At 34.5% G+C, this 19,160-nt stretch overlaps 1 protein-coding gene and 1 pseudogene across 1 annotated transcript; one reads left to right on the forward strand and one right to left on the reverse strand.

The window, feature by feature from the left end:
* Nucleotides 8,201-9,370, forward strand: LOC104720563 (putative F-box protein At5g38270). Its single transcript, XM_019230783.1, is given in 3 exon segments — nt 8,201-8,640; nt 8,642-9,275; nt 9,278-9,370. Coding segments are annotated over 3 exon segments (1,167 nt in total).
* LOC104720564 lies at nt 9,714-12,208 on the reverse strand (annotated as a pseudogene).

Genomic DNA, 19,160 nt, shown 5'->3' on the forward strand with positions numbered 1-19,160 from the left:
GGATAGGGTAATCGACTCCTAAGTGTTCCTGACCAATATGGATGTCCTATATGCCTCAAGTAAATATTCCCTAGACAATGAATCTTTAAAATAGTATTAAAACACTCTCGTGATAGAAACAATCAACCTTAATCACTTTCCTACCCAACTCTCGTTGGAGAAACATGACCAAGCATGCAATACAAACCGATTCATTATTGTCAATAAACTCCTTACTCATCTAATCTCTTAGGCTAAGTGAGTAAAATCTCTAGCATTGATAGATTCAAGCATTTCAACTACACCTCTCGATGGTAAAACACCCTAGATCTAATCTCAAACTCTCGGTCTGTTGATAGCATTAAGAACACCAATCTAGTAGGGAATTTATAAAACAAAAACAACCAAGCTAAGACATCATAACTGATCAAGAATACAAAATCGTCTATCCCGTCCCTAGAAACCTTACTTCACTACTCAGATCTCATTGTAGAAAACATAAAAACATAGATAAACGAAAATTGCACTGCATTAAAAATAGAAGTAGAGTAGAAGAGTATAGAATCAAAAATGCAAAAAGAAATGAAATTAAATCCTAACAAAGTAGAGAAAGTGTTTGAGACGCTCAAGATCTCTCTCAAAAGCTCTCGCTCTCTGGTTTGAGGGTCTGCGGCGTCCTAGGGCGAGAGGAAGAAGAGGGGGTTTATATATGGAAACCGATTAACCCTAGCTTCCCAGTCCTGCCCGAGAGTCTGCTCGATGGTGTGCACGAGGATGAGCTCGGGTTGCTCTTCGGGTAGGTCCTCGGATTGTTCTTTCTGATCTTAGATCCTCTTCGATCGGGTTGGTGTTCAGACTGTTCTTCCTACTCCATAGCTCCTTCGGGTACATGCTCGGATTTGACCTTGTTTCTCCCAATTTTCGGCTCTTAACACCTGTTTTCATCCAAAATATGCAAATGCAAGAATGCAACACCCTAAATGGCCTAAATGTGGTTTCCTACAGTAAATGACCTAAAAATGCTAAGGTTAGGGTAAAAACAATGCAAAACATGGACAAAAAGCGATGCTTAAAACATGTAAATTAGAGAGTTATCAGACCCCCAAACTTAAATCTTGCTAGTCCTCTAGAAAGGAAGTAGGAGGGTGCGGTTTTAAAATGGGACTCATAACCTTTTGAGCTAAGCGAAGGATTCAAGCTATAGTCCTTAAAGATAGTTTAATGGTGCTAAGATCAATCAACATACTTACAAATATTTTTCTATGCTTATCACCAAGCATCGATTTAGTTCAACCTCCAACTAACAACAAGGGCTTGCAATTCCAAAGAACATCTCTTTCATATTCATTATTAAAGTGTTTGGCGAATTCTTGCAAATGGAAGGTGAATCAAGCTCAATTGGTTTCAAGGGTAAGACTTTTGGTAGGGTGGTTTTTAAACAATTTCTTTGGGTGGCTTACTCTAAAAAGAAGGAATGCTAGACAGTTATGAAAACTATTAAAGATTGAGAACAATTAGGGCATACAAAACTTAGCTCTTGATAATCTACTCCTTTCTTCTCATTCACTCTCTCTTTTTTTTTTTATCAAACCCCCTAGAATAAAACTACCCACATCCTTGATTTTAATTCTTTTTTTATAATCCCTAAGGTATAATCTTTAGATATCTAGCTCTCTCTCTCTTTTTTTTTTTTTTCTTTTTCTCTTTTTCTTTCTAAGCTAAACTCCTAATAATATTCCTATTTTTTTTCTTTTCTAGGAGACTATAGCAAGATCTTTCTCTTTTTATTTTTAGAGACTTAGAGCTACTTGAATCGAACCGTAGGGATTTCCTTCCTAAATTTCTCTTTTATTCCTCAACCCAACCCCAAATAACCATGCTAACCACCTATCTTTCAGAACCGATCCTAATAGCTAAATCAAGAGCCAGTTCTTTGTCGTTCTCAATGCTCTCAAGGTTTCACAACCTATAGCACAATAAAAAGGCCTCACTCAACGATTCAATACAAGGTTTGAAAGAAAGGTTTGGGTTCAAGGGTAGGGGAAAACGAATCAGGTTAAATGAAAAGATTGGTAAAAATGGTGTGTTAACCCGATTTTAGAGTTACCATGAGCAAGTATTCAAATTCCATAAGCAAGACAATTTAATGTTCAAGCAAGTGGAGGAAGCTTTCAAAAGATGTTCAAATATTCCCTAGACAATGAATCTCTAAAATCTTGTTAAAACACTCTCATGATAGAAACAATCAACCTTAATCACTTCCCTATCCAACTCTAGTTGGAGAAACATGACCAAGCATGCAATACAAACCGATTCATTATTGTCAATAAACCCCTTACTCATCTAATCTCTTAGGCTAAGTGAGTAAATCTCTAGCATTGATTGATTCAAGCATTTCATCTACACCTCTCGATGGTAAAACAACCTAGATCTAATCTCAATCTCTCGGTCTGTTGATAGCATTAAGAACACCAATCTAGAAGGGAATTTATAAAACATAAAAAACCAAGCTAAGACATCCTAACTGATCAAGAACAAAAAATCGTCTATCCCATCCCTAGAAATCTTACTTCACTACTCAGATCAAGACATAGATAGAGAAAACATAAAAACATAGATAAACAAAAATTGCATTGCAGTGTTTGAGTCGCTCAAGATCTCTCCGAGAAGCTCTTGCTCTCTAGTTTGAGGGTCTGTGGCGTCCTAGGGTGAGAGGAAGAAGAGGGGGGTTGATATATGGAAACCCATTAGCCCTAGCTTCCCAGTTCTGCCCGAGGGTCTGCTCGATGGTGTGCAAGAGGATGAGCTCGGGTTGCTCTTCGGGTAGGTCCTCAGATTGTTCTTAGATCCTCTTTGATCGGGTTGGTGTTCGGACTTTCCTGCTCCATAGCTCCTTCGGGTACATGCTCGGATTTGACCTTGTTTCTCCCCATTTTTGGCTCTTAAGCACCTGTTTTCACTCAAAATATGCAAATGCAAGAATGCAACACCGTAAATCGCCTAAATGTGGATTCCTACAGTAAATGACCTAAAAATACTAAGGTTAGGGTAAAATCAATGCAAAACATGGACAAAAAGGGATGCTTAAAACATGTAAATTAGAGAGTTATCAGTGGGCCCACGGACTGGAATTGGACATGGGGTCCACTAAGAGGTGGCGGTCTGGGCGTTACAAGTGGTATCAGAGCCGAACTCAAACGAGTGTGGAGTCGAGTGGGCTCACACCGTCGGGGGTGACGGTCTTGGTGCGCAACGAGGACGTTGCTATCTGTTAGTGGAGGTGAATTGTGACTCCCCGGTTTCAGAGACTTGTGGAAATGTTTAAAAGAATTGATTTGGCCATCTACGTCACCAAAGTGCATTTATCTTTTCGGTCAAGGGTACTGAGAGAACTCCACAGTTAAGCGTGTTTATGATGGAGTAGTCTTAGGATGGGTGACCTTCTGGGAAATAACTGTTAGAACTGTGCGAGTGAGGACAAAACACATGAAAAGATCATGTGGTGATTTGTAGGGACGTAACAAGTCTTTAAAACCTCCCGTACGTAGCAAACCGACCGTCGGATATGGATGGACTCACGAGCCTAGTGAGAGGACGTAAGGTCCATTAAGGAAGGTGGACCCATGGACTGGGATTGGACATGGGACCCACTGAGAGGTGGTGGTCGAAGCATTACACCATAGCTATAAACATCTGATTTGTGGGAGACTCGGCCATACATTCTTGAAAACATATCTGGTGCGATAAAGCCTATCGTTCCTCTTGTGTCTAGCAATGACATGATACTTTCTCTTTTCTCACTTAGCAATACCAAAGTCCGAGAGTTTTGGGCATAGATTGTCATCTAGCAGCACACTTAAGCTATCTAACATAACTCTATTCTCAGAATGCAAAGGGGACGAGAAAAAGTAACGTCACACACCAATATCATCCTTACACTCGAGCTGTTTAATGTAACCGTTAAGAAGAACATCTACCTTTGAACCAGAGCAGTTGTAACAAAAAGTTGACAACTCGGTATCCGGAGAAAATGGAAGGATTTGTTGGTTGATTGTTTCCTTCTTAGGGTACTGAAGACAAAGATTGTTGAGATAATCAATTCTGGCAAGCCTTATAATACAAGACTAATAGTTCATCTCAAGGATTCTGAACCTAACCGAGGATATATTAAACTCCCCGAATCTTCCACTAGAGTTGACCTTGTAATCCGGATGACCACACTCTTCTCTATCAGGTGTTCAAAAGGGATAATAGAGATATGTCTGATTACCACATCTAAACATAGGAGTGCAATGCATGAAAGGTTCATCAACTGAAAAAAACATAAGAGGAAATCACAAAGAGCATACATATGATTGCTTATGACAACAAAGATGGAGAAAGATTGATCATGGTGATGTCGTCTGTTTTTTTTTATCAATGGGAAATTAAGAACTAAGAAGATCATATTTTGAAGTATTAGATAAGAACATGATCATCTTTTAAGAAGTACGTAATCGTGTTTGTCCAGTTCAAGATAATACAAGTCAAGCAAAGAGTGTAAACAACAAAATAAAAGTTAAGAGTGTCATCACTTTAAGACCTAAGAAGAAACCTCTCACCGGATTTGGTTGACAGCAGGATTATATCTTGGACCGTTACATGCGTCTTGTCTGGTGAGTTTTTCGAGGACGCACGACAATTATTTCTTTTGGGTGGAAATCATATCTGACCTCAAGGGTCATTGGCGTCTAAGCTTCTCCATAATGGAGATAAACTCAGCTCCGCCTTCCTTCCTTGTGGAAAGAATCTGTCCATGTCTCTTAGCCTTTTCAAAGTGGTTTGCACAAACAACCAATGAAGCTAAAAACTCTTTTTCAACATCACAAAATCTGTTGATAGTGACTAATGTTAATCTCCCCCGAACTATTCGCGTAAGTGTCTTTTGACACACCATGATCTCGTATGTGGCATGTTGCGACGTAGCTTTTGTCTCCGAGCTTCTACTGATCTACCAACAAAGCTTAATGTTTTCTCAATCTATCTACGTACTTTTGGTGTAAGCTTGTTTTTAGTTAACCTTTTGTATCCAACTATGAAGTTGATTAACTTGTACTACTTATCCCCTTTTGGGGCTGAATGAATGGATAACAAATATTTTGCACAAAGAAAAAGGATACTGGAAATTGAGAAGGATTGGCAAACACTTCACAGCACCCCCAACAATTAATATGAGAAGACTTGGTCAATTTTGAGACAATATCTATTCGGTTTTATGCCAAAAGAAAGCGTATACTTAACTTTTGCCACAAATTACCTATCATCCAACGTGCATGCACTATCATGCCAAATCCTAGATATATATTTAAAATCTTGGACCAAACTAAGGCTGCAAATGGTGATTAACAAACTGAACCAGGAATAATGATGGGCTGAATAAAAATAAGCTGAACCATCAAAATAAGCTGAAGAAATTGAATGAGCTGAAGAAATTGCAGAGAAATAAATTAGTATGCTAAATGGTGACTATTAAGTTGAATACAAAAATATAATATTAATAATCTATCAATAAAGTATCCGATTTTAGTTTTTATTTTAATCAATAAAATATGAATTATGCGAAAGAGTTTAAAATTAAGCTGATTTTGCGTACTAGAATATCTTTTATTTGTAACAAATAATGCTAATTTAAATTATTTAGTTTAATATTGAACAATGAATAATGTAAAAAAATTGCAAACAAAAAAATATAATTAGTTAGTGAACGATTCGTTTGTTACATATTTAAATATATATATATATATATATATATATAAAATAATAATTAAAAACTATAAATATAATTTAAAAAACAAATTTTTAAACTCACAATCTTTGACTTTCCTAGATTATCAAAATAACAATCTAGATTTTGACGATTGTTTTGGTAAATGATATTTTTTTAAAAGCCAAAAAAATAATTCAAATATGTAAATTAAATAAATATCATATTTTTTTAGTTTTTCATCTCGTTCAATCTGTTCATCTCCTATTTTATGGCTGAACAATTTTCAGCCAAAAAGTGCAATTTTCCAGCCACACGGTGAAAACATATTTATCTTAAATGGTGAGTTTTTGGCTGAACAAGGTTGAAAAGTACGTTCAACTCATTCAACCATGTTGAAAAGTACAACAATTTGCAGCCTAAACCTCGATAGCTTGTTCATCTTTAAACTTCGTTTAAAAATTTAGGTGCTAATTGGGCGTTCGGGATGGATCTATCATCTACTGAGAAATCAGAAATTAAACAAAAATTAATCAAAAATTAGTTTTAGAATATTTTATTAAATAATAAAATTAGAAATATATGTATAGTTTGGTTCATATTAACGAAAAAAAACACCACATAAAATACAAAACTACAATATTGTTTTCAAAATTGCAATAAACACATGAAAACATAGTTTTTAAACAAAACTTATGATTTCCATTAAAATTTTGGGTATATAAGTTACTGTAAAACATCACAAAATAACAAACAAAAAAACTGTTATATACTTATAATCGAAAAATAATTGGATTATGCGGAAAGTAATCAAATGACTGATTTATTCAAAGGATGAGTCATTTATCGAAGCGAGTAGTATGAGCCTACCAATTAAGCGGTACCATTTAAGCGAGAAATAATCAGAAGTATGCCTTGATTAGAAGAGCATATGAAGGAGGATTTTTATTTTTATGACCCAATCAACATTTGCTAAGAGAGCATATAAGGGAGCATTTAGAAGCTGCAGATGCTCTCATTTGCTCTCTTCCTTTATGCTCTCACTTGAAGCATTTGTCAAGCATTTGCCAAGCATTTACCTCTAAAATATTAATATATATTAAAATAAATTTACATAATGTAATTTTTTTTGTTAAAAATATATTAAAATTATGATTTCACAAAACATAAATTTATTATGTTACAAGATAATATTTATTAGTAAATTATTAACGTTATTACTGAAATTAATAGTATATTTATTTAGTACATAAAAATTATTAAAACTAAAACATTAAATGTAGATATAACGTTTATACTATATATTACTATTTTATTTTAGTCAAATGTGTTATATTATATTATAATATATTAAAATTTATTGAAATTAAAAATGTAAATATAGATATAATGTTTTCTATTTTTATAATATGTATTAATTATTTTTTGATTAATTTGTTACATTATACATAAATATATAAATTTCTTAAATTACAAACATATATATATATATAACAATTTATAATATTTATTAAGTGTGTACAAACAAAATATTATATAGCAATTAGTGATTATTAATTTTTCTAATGAAACACATTTAAATTATGTATATTTTGTTGATATAATATATATTCAATTTAAATATAATATCTAATCACTCACTATTCCACCAATCAATTAAATGTGTTATATTAATCAGAGCATATAGCTTATTGCTTATGCTGCATAATGCTAAGAGAAAACTATCTAATGTGCCATGAACAGTGTTTTTCCTTTCCAAATCTGCCATAATCGATTAAATCTTTCCAAATGTGCCACATCGATGGCAATTGGCGGACAACTTAAATTGGTGGACAACATTTTTGACATTTGGTGGACAACTTCAACAATTTTGGTGGACAACTTTAACTTTTTAAGACAATTTTAACCTCTTCTATCGCCAACTTTAACATTTTTGGACAGTTTTAACCCATTTGGTGGACAACTTCAATCTTCGTGGACAACTTTAACCTTTTTATTTTCATTTTGGTGGACAACAATTTATGTTATAATGCCAAATATGACACATTTCCTAAGATTTAAAACAATATGGCTTGTTTGGAAACTTTTAAAAAAAATATGGCAGATTTGACAAAAATCCGTAATGTTAATACTCTATTATCCCTTGTTCCAACTTCCAATCAAGTACATAGAGATTTTCTAATACTCTACTCTTTAACCGAGTTGGTATATACCACAGACCTTATTTAGCCTGTCTCGAACAAGTACAACCTTCTTAACCGGTAACAAAATTTGTTAAGGATAAAGCGGTCAATATCGTCCAATCAAATCGATCTATAGAATACCACGGGTTAAATTTTCACTCAAATATTTTATTTGCTAGGTGGCTTACCAGGACGTGAAAATTTTCACACCTAGTAAATTTTTAGATTAAAAGCTCCCCATGGTTCCAAACCCTAGACCCCAAATAGAGTGCTCGTCAGGTAAGCGTGCGCAGACATGGATACGCCAAACGATATGAAGAGAGTAGAGAAGGGACAAAAAGTTTCTGAAAATCACGATTGTTCCAAACTTTGTCCCGATCACTTACGGTCAATCCTCGAAAGCTTGAGCTCTATTGATTTTCACCGAGCAAAAATCGTTTGCACCGATTGGTATTCAGTTTGGAAAACATGCGTGAAGCGGCCTCGTTGTCCATGGCGGATCAATTACGTAGAAGATTCTTTGATGTTGTTGAATACATGAGAAGATAAAATTTACAAAGGAACACTCGTTGGACTCTCCAACGACAGCTATTTTTTGGCTAGCTCCGGAAACTGGCTCTTGATGGTAGATTCTCATCTCGATTTCTACATTTATAATCTGTTAACGTGCAAAAGAATCGATCTTCCATCAATGGAGTCTTCAATTCGCGGTGGAAAAGTGAGATTCGAGTCTCGGCCAATGGGGACGCTTCGTCGAGGCTTTTCGTAAGGTTGAGGTGTCAAAACACACCTTCATATACAGAAGACCAGCTGTTCTGTGGGTAGACGGGAGAACAGGAGATTATGTGGTTGCTTGGATTCTGAATAGTCATTACTTGTTCTCGTACAAGAAAGGAGACGACTCGTGGTGGAGCCGGAATAAAGAGTGGAAGATGGAAAGCCTCAACGTAAGGTATTTGGACTTGGCTTATAGAAACAGCAAGCTTTATCTTTACACTACTAATGATCACATCAAGATTTTTGATTTCTCTGGAAACGATCCCATAGAAGTAATCGGATAAAACCCGTATTGGGATCATCAGTTTCGATACTTTAAGAAAAAACATGAATACATATGTAGCAGGAGAATGGCGATTCAGAAATCAGGAGAAGTTTTGATTATCTTGAGTGTAATATCGGAAGATAAACTTTTGTTTTATATCTTTAAGATGAATCTTCAGAGTAACATATGGGAAAGAGTAGAATCTATTGGAGATGATGAGATGTTGATCTATGGTCATGGGGTTACAATAAGAGCACCGGTCCAAGATGTTGGTTATGGAATAAAGAGTGGTTCAATCTATTTCGTTACAGATGACTTTTGTCCAATAACCATCATCGTACTGATTCAAATTGCGGTGTCTTCCATCTTGCCAGAAGTATACTCCAATGGCAGGGGCCTAAGAATATATCTACCAAAACTTGATCAGTGGTTTTTTCCAGGATTTGCTTAGTCTTTTGGTTAACTAGTTTTCTTCAATTTGTTACTTGAACAATAAATTTATTATAAACAATTGAATCCATATCTTGTAAGACTTCATCAAGAAACATATATGGAGAAAGATAACAAACTTTGGTGCTAGCTCTTTTCTTAAGAATTTTAATTCACATTGCTCTCTTCCAAAGTGTCATTGTACCGTTTCTCAAAAAAAAAAAAAAACTAACTAACCGTCATGCGAGAAGAATACCTCAAGATCATGACAAGTTTTAAGAGATCCCCAACCATGTTGACTGTAATTAAGGAGAACCTTGATATATGTAGACTCTCTTCAACAGTTTGTTGAACCACTTTCTTTTGAAAAGTGTGAAACATCTTCACTAGCTGAGAGAGTACCTCTTTCAAACTGAGTTGGGTTAAAGAAGCTTAAAGTCTTATTACTATCTTCAATAGTTTCTGGAACCGTTGCCGCGGGTATATACAAGAGAGGTTTCGGTGGAACTTCGAGAGCCTCTATGTTCCCCTATAACATTTCAACGACTTTGTTCATTGGTGGACGGTCAGATGGATTCATCTGAATACACCATAGACCAACCAATACCATTTTCTTCAAAATCATCTCTTCTTCTTCGGTTATCTGATCTCCAAGAATCCTCATAATTTCTCCTTCCTCAAAATCCTTATAGATCCAATATGGAAAGTACACTGTACTATTATTTGATCGAGCATTTTCAACCTTGTTTATATTCCTTGCACCAATCATCTCTAGAACAACCATCCCATAACTATACACAATTCCTCCAAAATTCGTAGAAAATACTTCAGGGGAAATGTATCCAAATGTCCCTATTGCATCTAGCATTGAAATTATGCTTTCTTCTTTATTTTTGCACAGTTTAGCAAGACCAATATCTGAAATCTTAGGGCAAAGATGATCGTCCATTAGTATGTTCTGTGGCTTTATGTCAAAATGCACAATCCTCGTGACACAACGATTGTGCAAATACTCTAGCCCATGAGCGACACCTACCGCAATGTTATATAATCTTTCCCAATCCATCTTGGTTGACATCTGTAAAGGTGTAGAGAAACACAACACACTGATTCACACTTGGAACATGCCAAACCAACGCTTTTCTATTCAATTTTATTAACAAAATCTATCTTTTACAATGATACAATTTTGTCTCGGCCCTTACTCAACCTATTCTATCCAATAGGATTGAACTCGACTAAGAATGAATCTAAGCCTTTCTCTTTTCTATCTAACACAACACCATCTGTAGATCTAAGAGAAGAAAACAACCTTCTCTCTCTTTATCTATAAGAGAAGAAAACCAACCCTCTCTCTTTTCTATCTAAACTCTCACCAGTGTAGAGAGAAAGAAAAACAATTCTATGCGCACTTAATCACCTTCCTGATTAACGTCACAGAGATCTGGGAACACACCTTCTAAGCCTTATTTTTCTGGCTTCGAAGTTTACAACTGTATCAATATTCTAGAGTGCTCAAATTGGCTCGGAGCCTACTCCTAGAATATATATACACGACTTGAAAAACCCTAGAAGGCGAATCTCCAAGTATCAAGGGATAAGGAAACTGTTTGCTCTCATCCTTATCTTTTCCTTATTTGTTGTAGAGAATATTCTTCATATCTCCAAAGATAAGGAAACTGCTTGCTGCTCAAGTTTATCCTTTCCTTAATTTGCTGTGGAGAATATTCTTCATATCTCCAAGAACAATCTCGTCTCTATCGTCAATGCCAAGTCATCAACTTTCCTCGACACGTCATCATATCCATTCACGTCTTGCCACGTCAGCTCACACATCCACGTCAGCAACTCAGGCGTCTGTGATCTGAGGCAGCTTCCTGATTGGCACAACACTCTGTTCGGCACAACTTGTTCCTCTCAGCGAGTTGTTCCAGAATCTGCATTTACAACATCTTCTTAGAAATATACTTGTCAAGGGATCCATTCGGCATGAACTCATAGACTATAGCCTTCTTGTTCCTTTCATAACAGAATCCAAGCAGAGAAACGATATTGACATGAGATGTTCTACTCATGCTAGCAACTTCATTGATAAATTCTTCCCCATTCTCCTCTGTCACCTTCAAGATCTTCACTGCAACATCCCTACCGCTATCAGGTAACTTTCCTTTGTAGACAGTTCCAAATCCTCCTTTCCCGAGAACATGCGCAAATGAGTTTGTCATTTTCTTGACTCTTTTGGAACTATATCGTTTCAACATTACAACTGCCTCAACGTTCTTGTCATTCCAATCACTCTTTCTTTTCACTATTATCACGACTACAATAATGATGATCATGATCACTACTAAAGCTCCTGAGACTCCTGGATATAAGATAATTAAAAAGAATATAAAATCTTGGTGTTTTTTTGTATACAAGAGTATTAGCAGGTTGATTGAGCGAGATATGGTACCAAGTATGAGTTTTAACTTCCACGGTGATTTTTCTGCAAGATAATTCAAACAAGAAGTCTTTTTAGCAAACGTTAGTATGAAAAGGTAAATAAATAAAAACTTACGTTTTGACGTTCCTCCATTAATTTCCTTGGGAGTTTGAGACTGTGAGGGAGGTTCAAGAGTTCCATTTTTTGTCTGAGCTATCCAACAAGTGACATAATTATATCAGTATATAAAAACAAAAGTAGCACTATTTTAACATTTTGGTAGGTGCTAATCAGACATTAGGATTTTGCATGCCTAAAATATAAGGACTGATTAGTGATTCTAGATTTTGCATACCAATAAATCGGCTGCCTAAACTACTACCTGAACCTGGTGCTTTCTTCGTCATAAGCATAGCTATAAGCGAGTGGACACTCGTTCTTGAAATTCTTGGCGTAAAGCGACGGTGGGCATTTCTGAGGTGTCGAGTAGAAAATGAATTCAGAATTTGACTGCCCTTTTGTCGCCTATATTGATTAGGAAGTAACTACTACGTAGGAAATTTCTGGAGCCTAAAGTATCTAAACAATATTACAACTAGGTACTAAGGGCATCTCCATCAATGGATGTAAACTCAATAATCATCATCGATGCTGATGACCTAACCTTCACTAAACTGCATGAACTTTTTTTTTTTATGAAAATTTGAAATAATTTATTTTCTTATTATGTTATTTATAATAGTTTGTGATAAAAATTCAGTTTGTTTATATAATAATTTTTGTATTTAAATAATATTTATTGAAAACCTGTCAATAAACCTATATAGTATTTTTTTCTTTTAAATGAATATATTAAAATCTCAACATATTTTATTTTCATAAATAGCTAAAAGATAATTATAATTTTTTAAAATAGATATGATTTATTTAATATTTTTTAAAATCTAAGCTATTAAACGGAACTGATATAGATTTAGTTCCATTAGACTTTTTTTTATCAAGAACGAATTAGATTTGATTCAATTAGATTTGATTTGATTAGGTGATTTTATTTTATTTGATCTATCAAAGATTTTAAAATTTAACTAATTAATTTTATTAAATTAACTAATTAATCTTAATTAAGTATTTATAATGGTATTTAAATGTAATTTTTTATAGTTTTAAAGATTAGTTTCATATTTGTATTTTCCAATTAATATATTAGGATGTTAACCCCAATCTGTGAACCTTTCCTTCTAGGATTTGTATATTTCTAGAATTATCTGTATTTTGTACCATGCACCTATATACAATGGCTAGTTTGCAACAAACATGATATGATATTGATATCTCTGACACACGAAAGTAAATTATGTTTGAGGTAATTTGTTGGATTGAGTAACTTGAAAGATTCTCGAATGACATTGATGGTACTTCTTTCTGTTTTTTGTGCAACTGATGGTACTTCTTTTAATAACTCTTTGATGACCATCTCAAATTCTTTGTTTTCTGTCCGGGAGCTTGTGGTCGAGTGGTAGGAAGCGGGACTGAGACGCTACAACGTTTCAGATTCGATTCCCCTGCTGCACGAAACTAAGTCAAATTTTCCTGAACACCTTTATACGGATATTAACCTATCTAACGGTCCATTTGAATATCTGGAGAGAGGGTTTATCCGTAGGCTGCACCTCCCCTACAGATTAGTCTCGAGCCTTCCATAAACCTGGGGATTTACTCTGAGTTAACAAAAAAAAAATATCTTTGTTCCACCGTTATTATTTCTCACTAGCTTGTGATGAAGAAACATTTTATTGACATATTTTTTAGTCATAAATGTAAATTGTGTTTTCCAACAAGTCTAATCAACATTCTTATACATAATTTCGGTGGTGAACACCATCCAATAGAAAATTTTAAATTCAAAAGCGATATGAAAAATCCACGTCAATGCATACGACCAAATTATAGTAAAAGCAACAATCCAGCAAGTATCTTCTAAACTGAAAAAAAAGTTTTGGAAATTGTATGTCTATTTTTACTTCAAATATTTGGTCGCATATTCAAATTATGATATGACAAACAAAAAAATTCAAATTATGATATATATATATATATCAATGAATGAATGAAGTTACCCTCAATTTTCTTCGTTATGTTTCTTCACAAGTGTTTAAAACCAAATGTAGCTTAAATAAAGTATTGATATATACATTTTTTTTCTTAAATCAAGTAAAAATATAAACCTATATAATTAAATTCTTTTCAATTTGTTTCTTAAGGTTAACTTTTGGATTGTTGATTAAAGATGAGTCTAATTTTGTAGCATCATCTTAAAATTATAAAGAAAAACTAAAATATTATTTTTTCAAAAAGAATTTGTGTATTTTGCAATCGTATTATCCAATGCTTTTCTCGCATGCACATATATTCTTCAAAGGCTTTTCGAATTCTTCCATCATCCTGCAGAAATTGTCAATTTTTTCGTGATTGTTTTTCTTTATATCATCATGTAGAAATCGTAGTTGTGGTTAATGTTGCATTTTCTTTAGAAGATAAATTAACAAATGTAGAATTTATCGTTTTAGGAAATTTTATTCCACAATCAATTCTTGACGAATCAATTTATAATGAATCTTAGTGTTTTAGATTTTTTTCATTCCAAAATCAAAGTTATGAACATGAAATCTTTGAGACGAAGCATTTATAATGAATTTGGTCTTCCATCCAGATCATACCTTGTCCTAGTCCTTTAAAATTTACTAGATATAACTTGCACTATCCAATGCGGGAAAATATTTACGTATATTTTGATTTATTAGTTACAAAATAATAGTAATATCTTTATTTTATTTATTCTACGTATTTTATAATTTATAAATTTAATTTACTTTGTTTCATACTCGGGTTTTGAATATGGTCGGTACAATAAACTTAACGACTTACCATTATTAGGTTTTGAGTATAATTACTTAAATGATTTAGAATTGGTAGAATCACGAAAACCCTTATTTACTCGTTATCTGATTTACAATTTGTAGCGGTATGAATCAATGTAAAAATGAATTAAAGTGCAAGAAAATTATATGAATGGGAGGTAGAATGGTGTATAACAAAATATTTTTGTTAATAAAACTCATGGATCTCAGTGCAAAATCATAAAATTTTAATATTTATAAGTATAAAATAAGTTAACCCGTATATATGTTTTGAATAGTGTGACAGGACAATATATTACCTCTCCTACGATAGAAAATTTAGTTGATTTGTTAAGCATCTCACTATATTAAATTATATGTCTCAAATCTTCTCAAATTTTGAATTAATTTGTGAATGAACGAAATCTTTTCGTAAATAAGATCATCAATTGTAAAAAATTTGCTGAAAAAAAATTGTAACCATGAAACAACCCTTTTTTTTTTTTAATAATAATATTAATTCACTAGTGTTCCCATACCTACTAACAACCTAGCAACAAACAACAACAGCGGATAACAAAACAATTCCATTAAACCAATAAGAATTTCATCAATCACAATCCAATAACCAACAATGCAATAATCCAGAACCAACAATGAAAAAACAAAGTTCCAACATCCTACAATGTTCTATCAACTCAATACTAGAAACCTAACAATAGCTAGACCACAATAAAACAAGCCTCTAGAACATCCTCCTCCTCATCGCCTTGATTCAACGATCATACTTTGTCTTTACCTGCACCACAAATACATATTGAGATTCATGAGTATTATTATAAACACTCAGTGAGGTCATCCTCCCATCTACTGGGCTATACACACAAGCAACTGAGATTCCATTGTTAAGCTAAACAAATAAACACAATCAACACAATCAACACATCAAACAAGGCAAAACTCATCATCGGTTAAGATTGGTGTTGATCGACACCAGATTGGTGTCGATCGACGCTAGCACAACATGGTGTCCACCGACACCACACTGGTGTCGATCGACACTGCTTCTGCAGACGCGAACTGCACGAACCCGAACGTCGATCCTCCATTTTAAATCATCTCGAAACTGTCCCAAACTCACCCAAATGCCTCAGGAACCGATGCGAAACACGAAAAAAACAAACCCAAGCAAGCAAACACCACAAATAGGCAAAGAACAACCAAACAACAGAGATCTCAGGCTTAGATCAGCCACGGTCAAGCACTCACCTCTTTTGCAGGAAGATTTGATTGAGAAACGGTAGAAACAACACCTTAGGAAGCTTCTCCTTCGTTCCCAACAACAGCTCTCCCTTCTACAGCTACAGATCTCACCAATAACCACCAAAAACAAGCCAAGAACTCAAAAACCACAAGTTCTCTCCTTTCTCTCTTTTTCCTCTGCAAACGGCACAAAACACCCTAAAACCCTTAATTCGTCGCTTCTCCACTTATATACTCGGCTTAGATAACTAAACCAAACCAACCAAACCAAAATCGCGAATTAAAAACAAACCCGACGAACCCAGAAATAGTGGTGTCGATCGACACACCCCTGGTGTTGGTAGACACCCACTCTAAAAATACAAAAACCGGTTCGCGGATGTTACAAACCCGCACTGTTTAGATAGTGGAGGTTTAATAGTTTTTTGTGGAGAATTATTTTTATTTTTATTTTGAATTATCAAAATAACTATTTAAGAAAAAATAATATTATGACTGATCATAATTATTATTTACGATTTTCTAGTAAAAACATTTGTGTAGATGTCTAAAAAATTAAGGTTAAAATTATGTGTAAGAAATATTGGATTTCTAGTTATTCAAGTATCATATGCTATAATCTGATATCACTACAAGAAAACAAGCCTTTTGCGACGGAGAACAGCTCTCGCAAATTTGCGGTATATTTTGCGAGGGATTTACGAGAAAACCAAAAACCATAGCACATCCCTCGCAAATCGTCGCAAATTCCGTCGCAAAATTACGACAAATTCGTTGGGAATGTCCCATCCCTCGCAAATCCATCACAATATTGCGACAATTTTGCGAAAACATATTCCATAGCAAATTTGCTATGGAACTGCCAGTGAATTGCGAAAGCCATAGCAAATCCATTGCAAAGTTAGGATAATGATTTTTTATAAATATTACAAAACTTAATATAATTATTATGAAATACATTTGAATGTGTTCATAAGGTGATGGTTTTTACAAATTAGATATTCTAAGTTTGCGACATAATCGCGATTGATTTGCTAGACCCATAGCAAATTCGTCGCAAATCCATCACTAATTACACAAAACATAGCAATTCCCTTGCAAATCAAACCCTTAACCCTTAACCCTAAACCCTAAAAACTAATTACATTATTATTAATGTTTACAAATATGAATCCAAGACATATAATCAAAGATAGCAGTGCAACACAAAATTCTTGGAGAATTAGACAATTTGGCAAATATTTTTCTCAATCTAATGAACATATATGTGATATAGTTTAGAACATCATCATGTTTGGAGTAAGAAGCATAATTGGACAATTTTGCAAAATTTGATTATAGAAAAGAGTATGATGACACCATTGGACCTTATAACGTACTTGAAAGTTAAATAATTTTTTAACATTTTGATGATTTTTACAAATTAGATATTCAAGGTTTGCGACAAATTTCCGACTGATTTGCTAGACCCATAGCAAATTCGTCGCAAATCTATCGCAAAATACTCAAAACATAGCAATTCGCTCGCAAATCAAAACCCTAAACCCTTGAACCTTAACCCTTAAGACTAATTACATTACTAATAATTATTAAAATGATATAATTTAATATTTATAATATAAGATAGGACACTAATGACAATTATAAATCCTAAACCCTAAAGATTTTTCGAGGGATTTGCTACGTTCCCTCACAATTTGGTCGCAAAAAACTCTAAATAAGAAAATTTATATTAATTATTGTTTGTGATGCTTTTGCGAGGGACTCTAGTAAATCCCTCGCAAATTTTGCGTTGGAATTGCGACGCCTTTAATTTCCTATATAAGTAAAAAACGTAGTTTGAGAGAAGCTCAAACCAACACCCGCAGCCGACAAACCCTAAACACTTCTCTTTTTCTTCCGATTTCATTCTTCTCCGGTTGCGTTCACCATTGCTTTAGGGTTTAGAGCACTTGTCTTCTCTGGTTGTCTTCTCCGGTTGCCTACAAACCCTCTCATCCTTTCTCCGGTTGTCTACTCCTCCTCTCATCTCTTCTCCGGTGTCTACTCCTCCTCCCATCCCTTCTCAGGTTAGTCTACTCCTCCTCTCATCCCTTCTCCGGCTAATCTCCTCCTCTCTCTTCTTCTGTTGTTTTTTAGATGGGTTTCGATTTAGGGTTTTTCGATTTAGGGTTTTTATTTCAATTTTTGGGTTTTTATTTCAATTTTTGGGTTTCGAATTCCATTTTGGGTTTTTATTTCAATTTTAGGGTTTTTGTTTCAGATTTTGGGTTTCAAATTCGATTTTGGGTTGCGAATTCGATTTTGGTTTTAGGGTTCTAATTATATCAATTTTAGGGTTTTTACCTAATTCGAATTTAGGGGTTTAATCTAATTTGCTTTTAGGGTTCTAATTATATCGAATTTGAGGGTTTTAATTTAGTTTTTTTTGGACTTGTTTTTTAGATGTCTTCACAAGAGAACCAAAATCATTCTGGGAGCCAAAACGTTTACAGAAGATTTATATCTTCTCAAGGGTTATCTTCTCCCATCCCTTCTCGAAGGTTACCTGCTTCTGCCTCTGCTCCAAGGGTAGCTTCTCCCGCCTCCTCGCAAGGTACCTCACCGGTGATCCAAGAGAATCGTCAGGAACCTCACCGGCGGTGGAAGATCATCTTCCACCACAGCAATCGACTTCGCGTGTCAACGATGAGTCTCCTCAGATCTCTTTTTTACTTTGGAAGAGCTACTTGCAAGTCCCGCTCGTGCTAGCTTAAAGAAATTGGACCCTAAACGCCCTCTGGATACTCTATGGTAAGAATGTAGTTAGGGTTGTCTAATTTTTTAGATATATTTTCATTGATCCTCATTCCTTTTTTTCTTGTGTTTTGTAGGTTTGACGAGGATCCTTCGGTTGCTGCTACTATTTGGGCCATCTTTGAAAGAGATTTCAAAGGAGCTCATGCCAATTGGACCCAAACACCAGGTGCGGTTGTAAACCGGTGGTTTGAAACGTTTGTGGTAAGTTAAATGTTTGTTGATGTGTTTAAATTACAGATTTTGTTTTTACTTACTTGATTCTGATTTTGATTCATGTTATGTTTTTACAAGCAAACATATAACTGGGACCAATCCATCAATGGGAGAGTTCGAGCCGAGTTTGAAAGCAAGTTGAAGACCCGGATGACTGATCAAGTGTCTCGGTGGAAGTCTAAGTGGA

The sequence above is a fragment of the Camelina sativa genome, chromosome 10, assembly GCF_000633955.1.
Source record: "Camelina sativa cultivar DH55 chromosome 10, Cs, whole genome shotgun sequence".
Classification (NCBI taxonomy): Eukaryota; Viridiplantae; Streptophyta; class Magnoliopsida; order Brassicales; family Brassicaceae; genus Camelina; species Camelina sativa.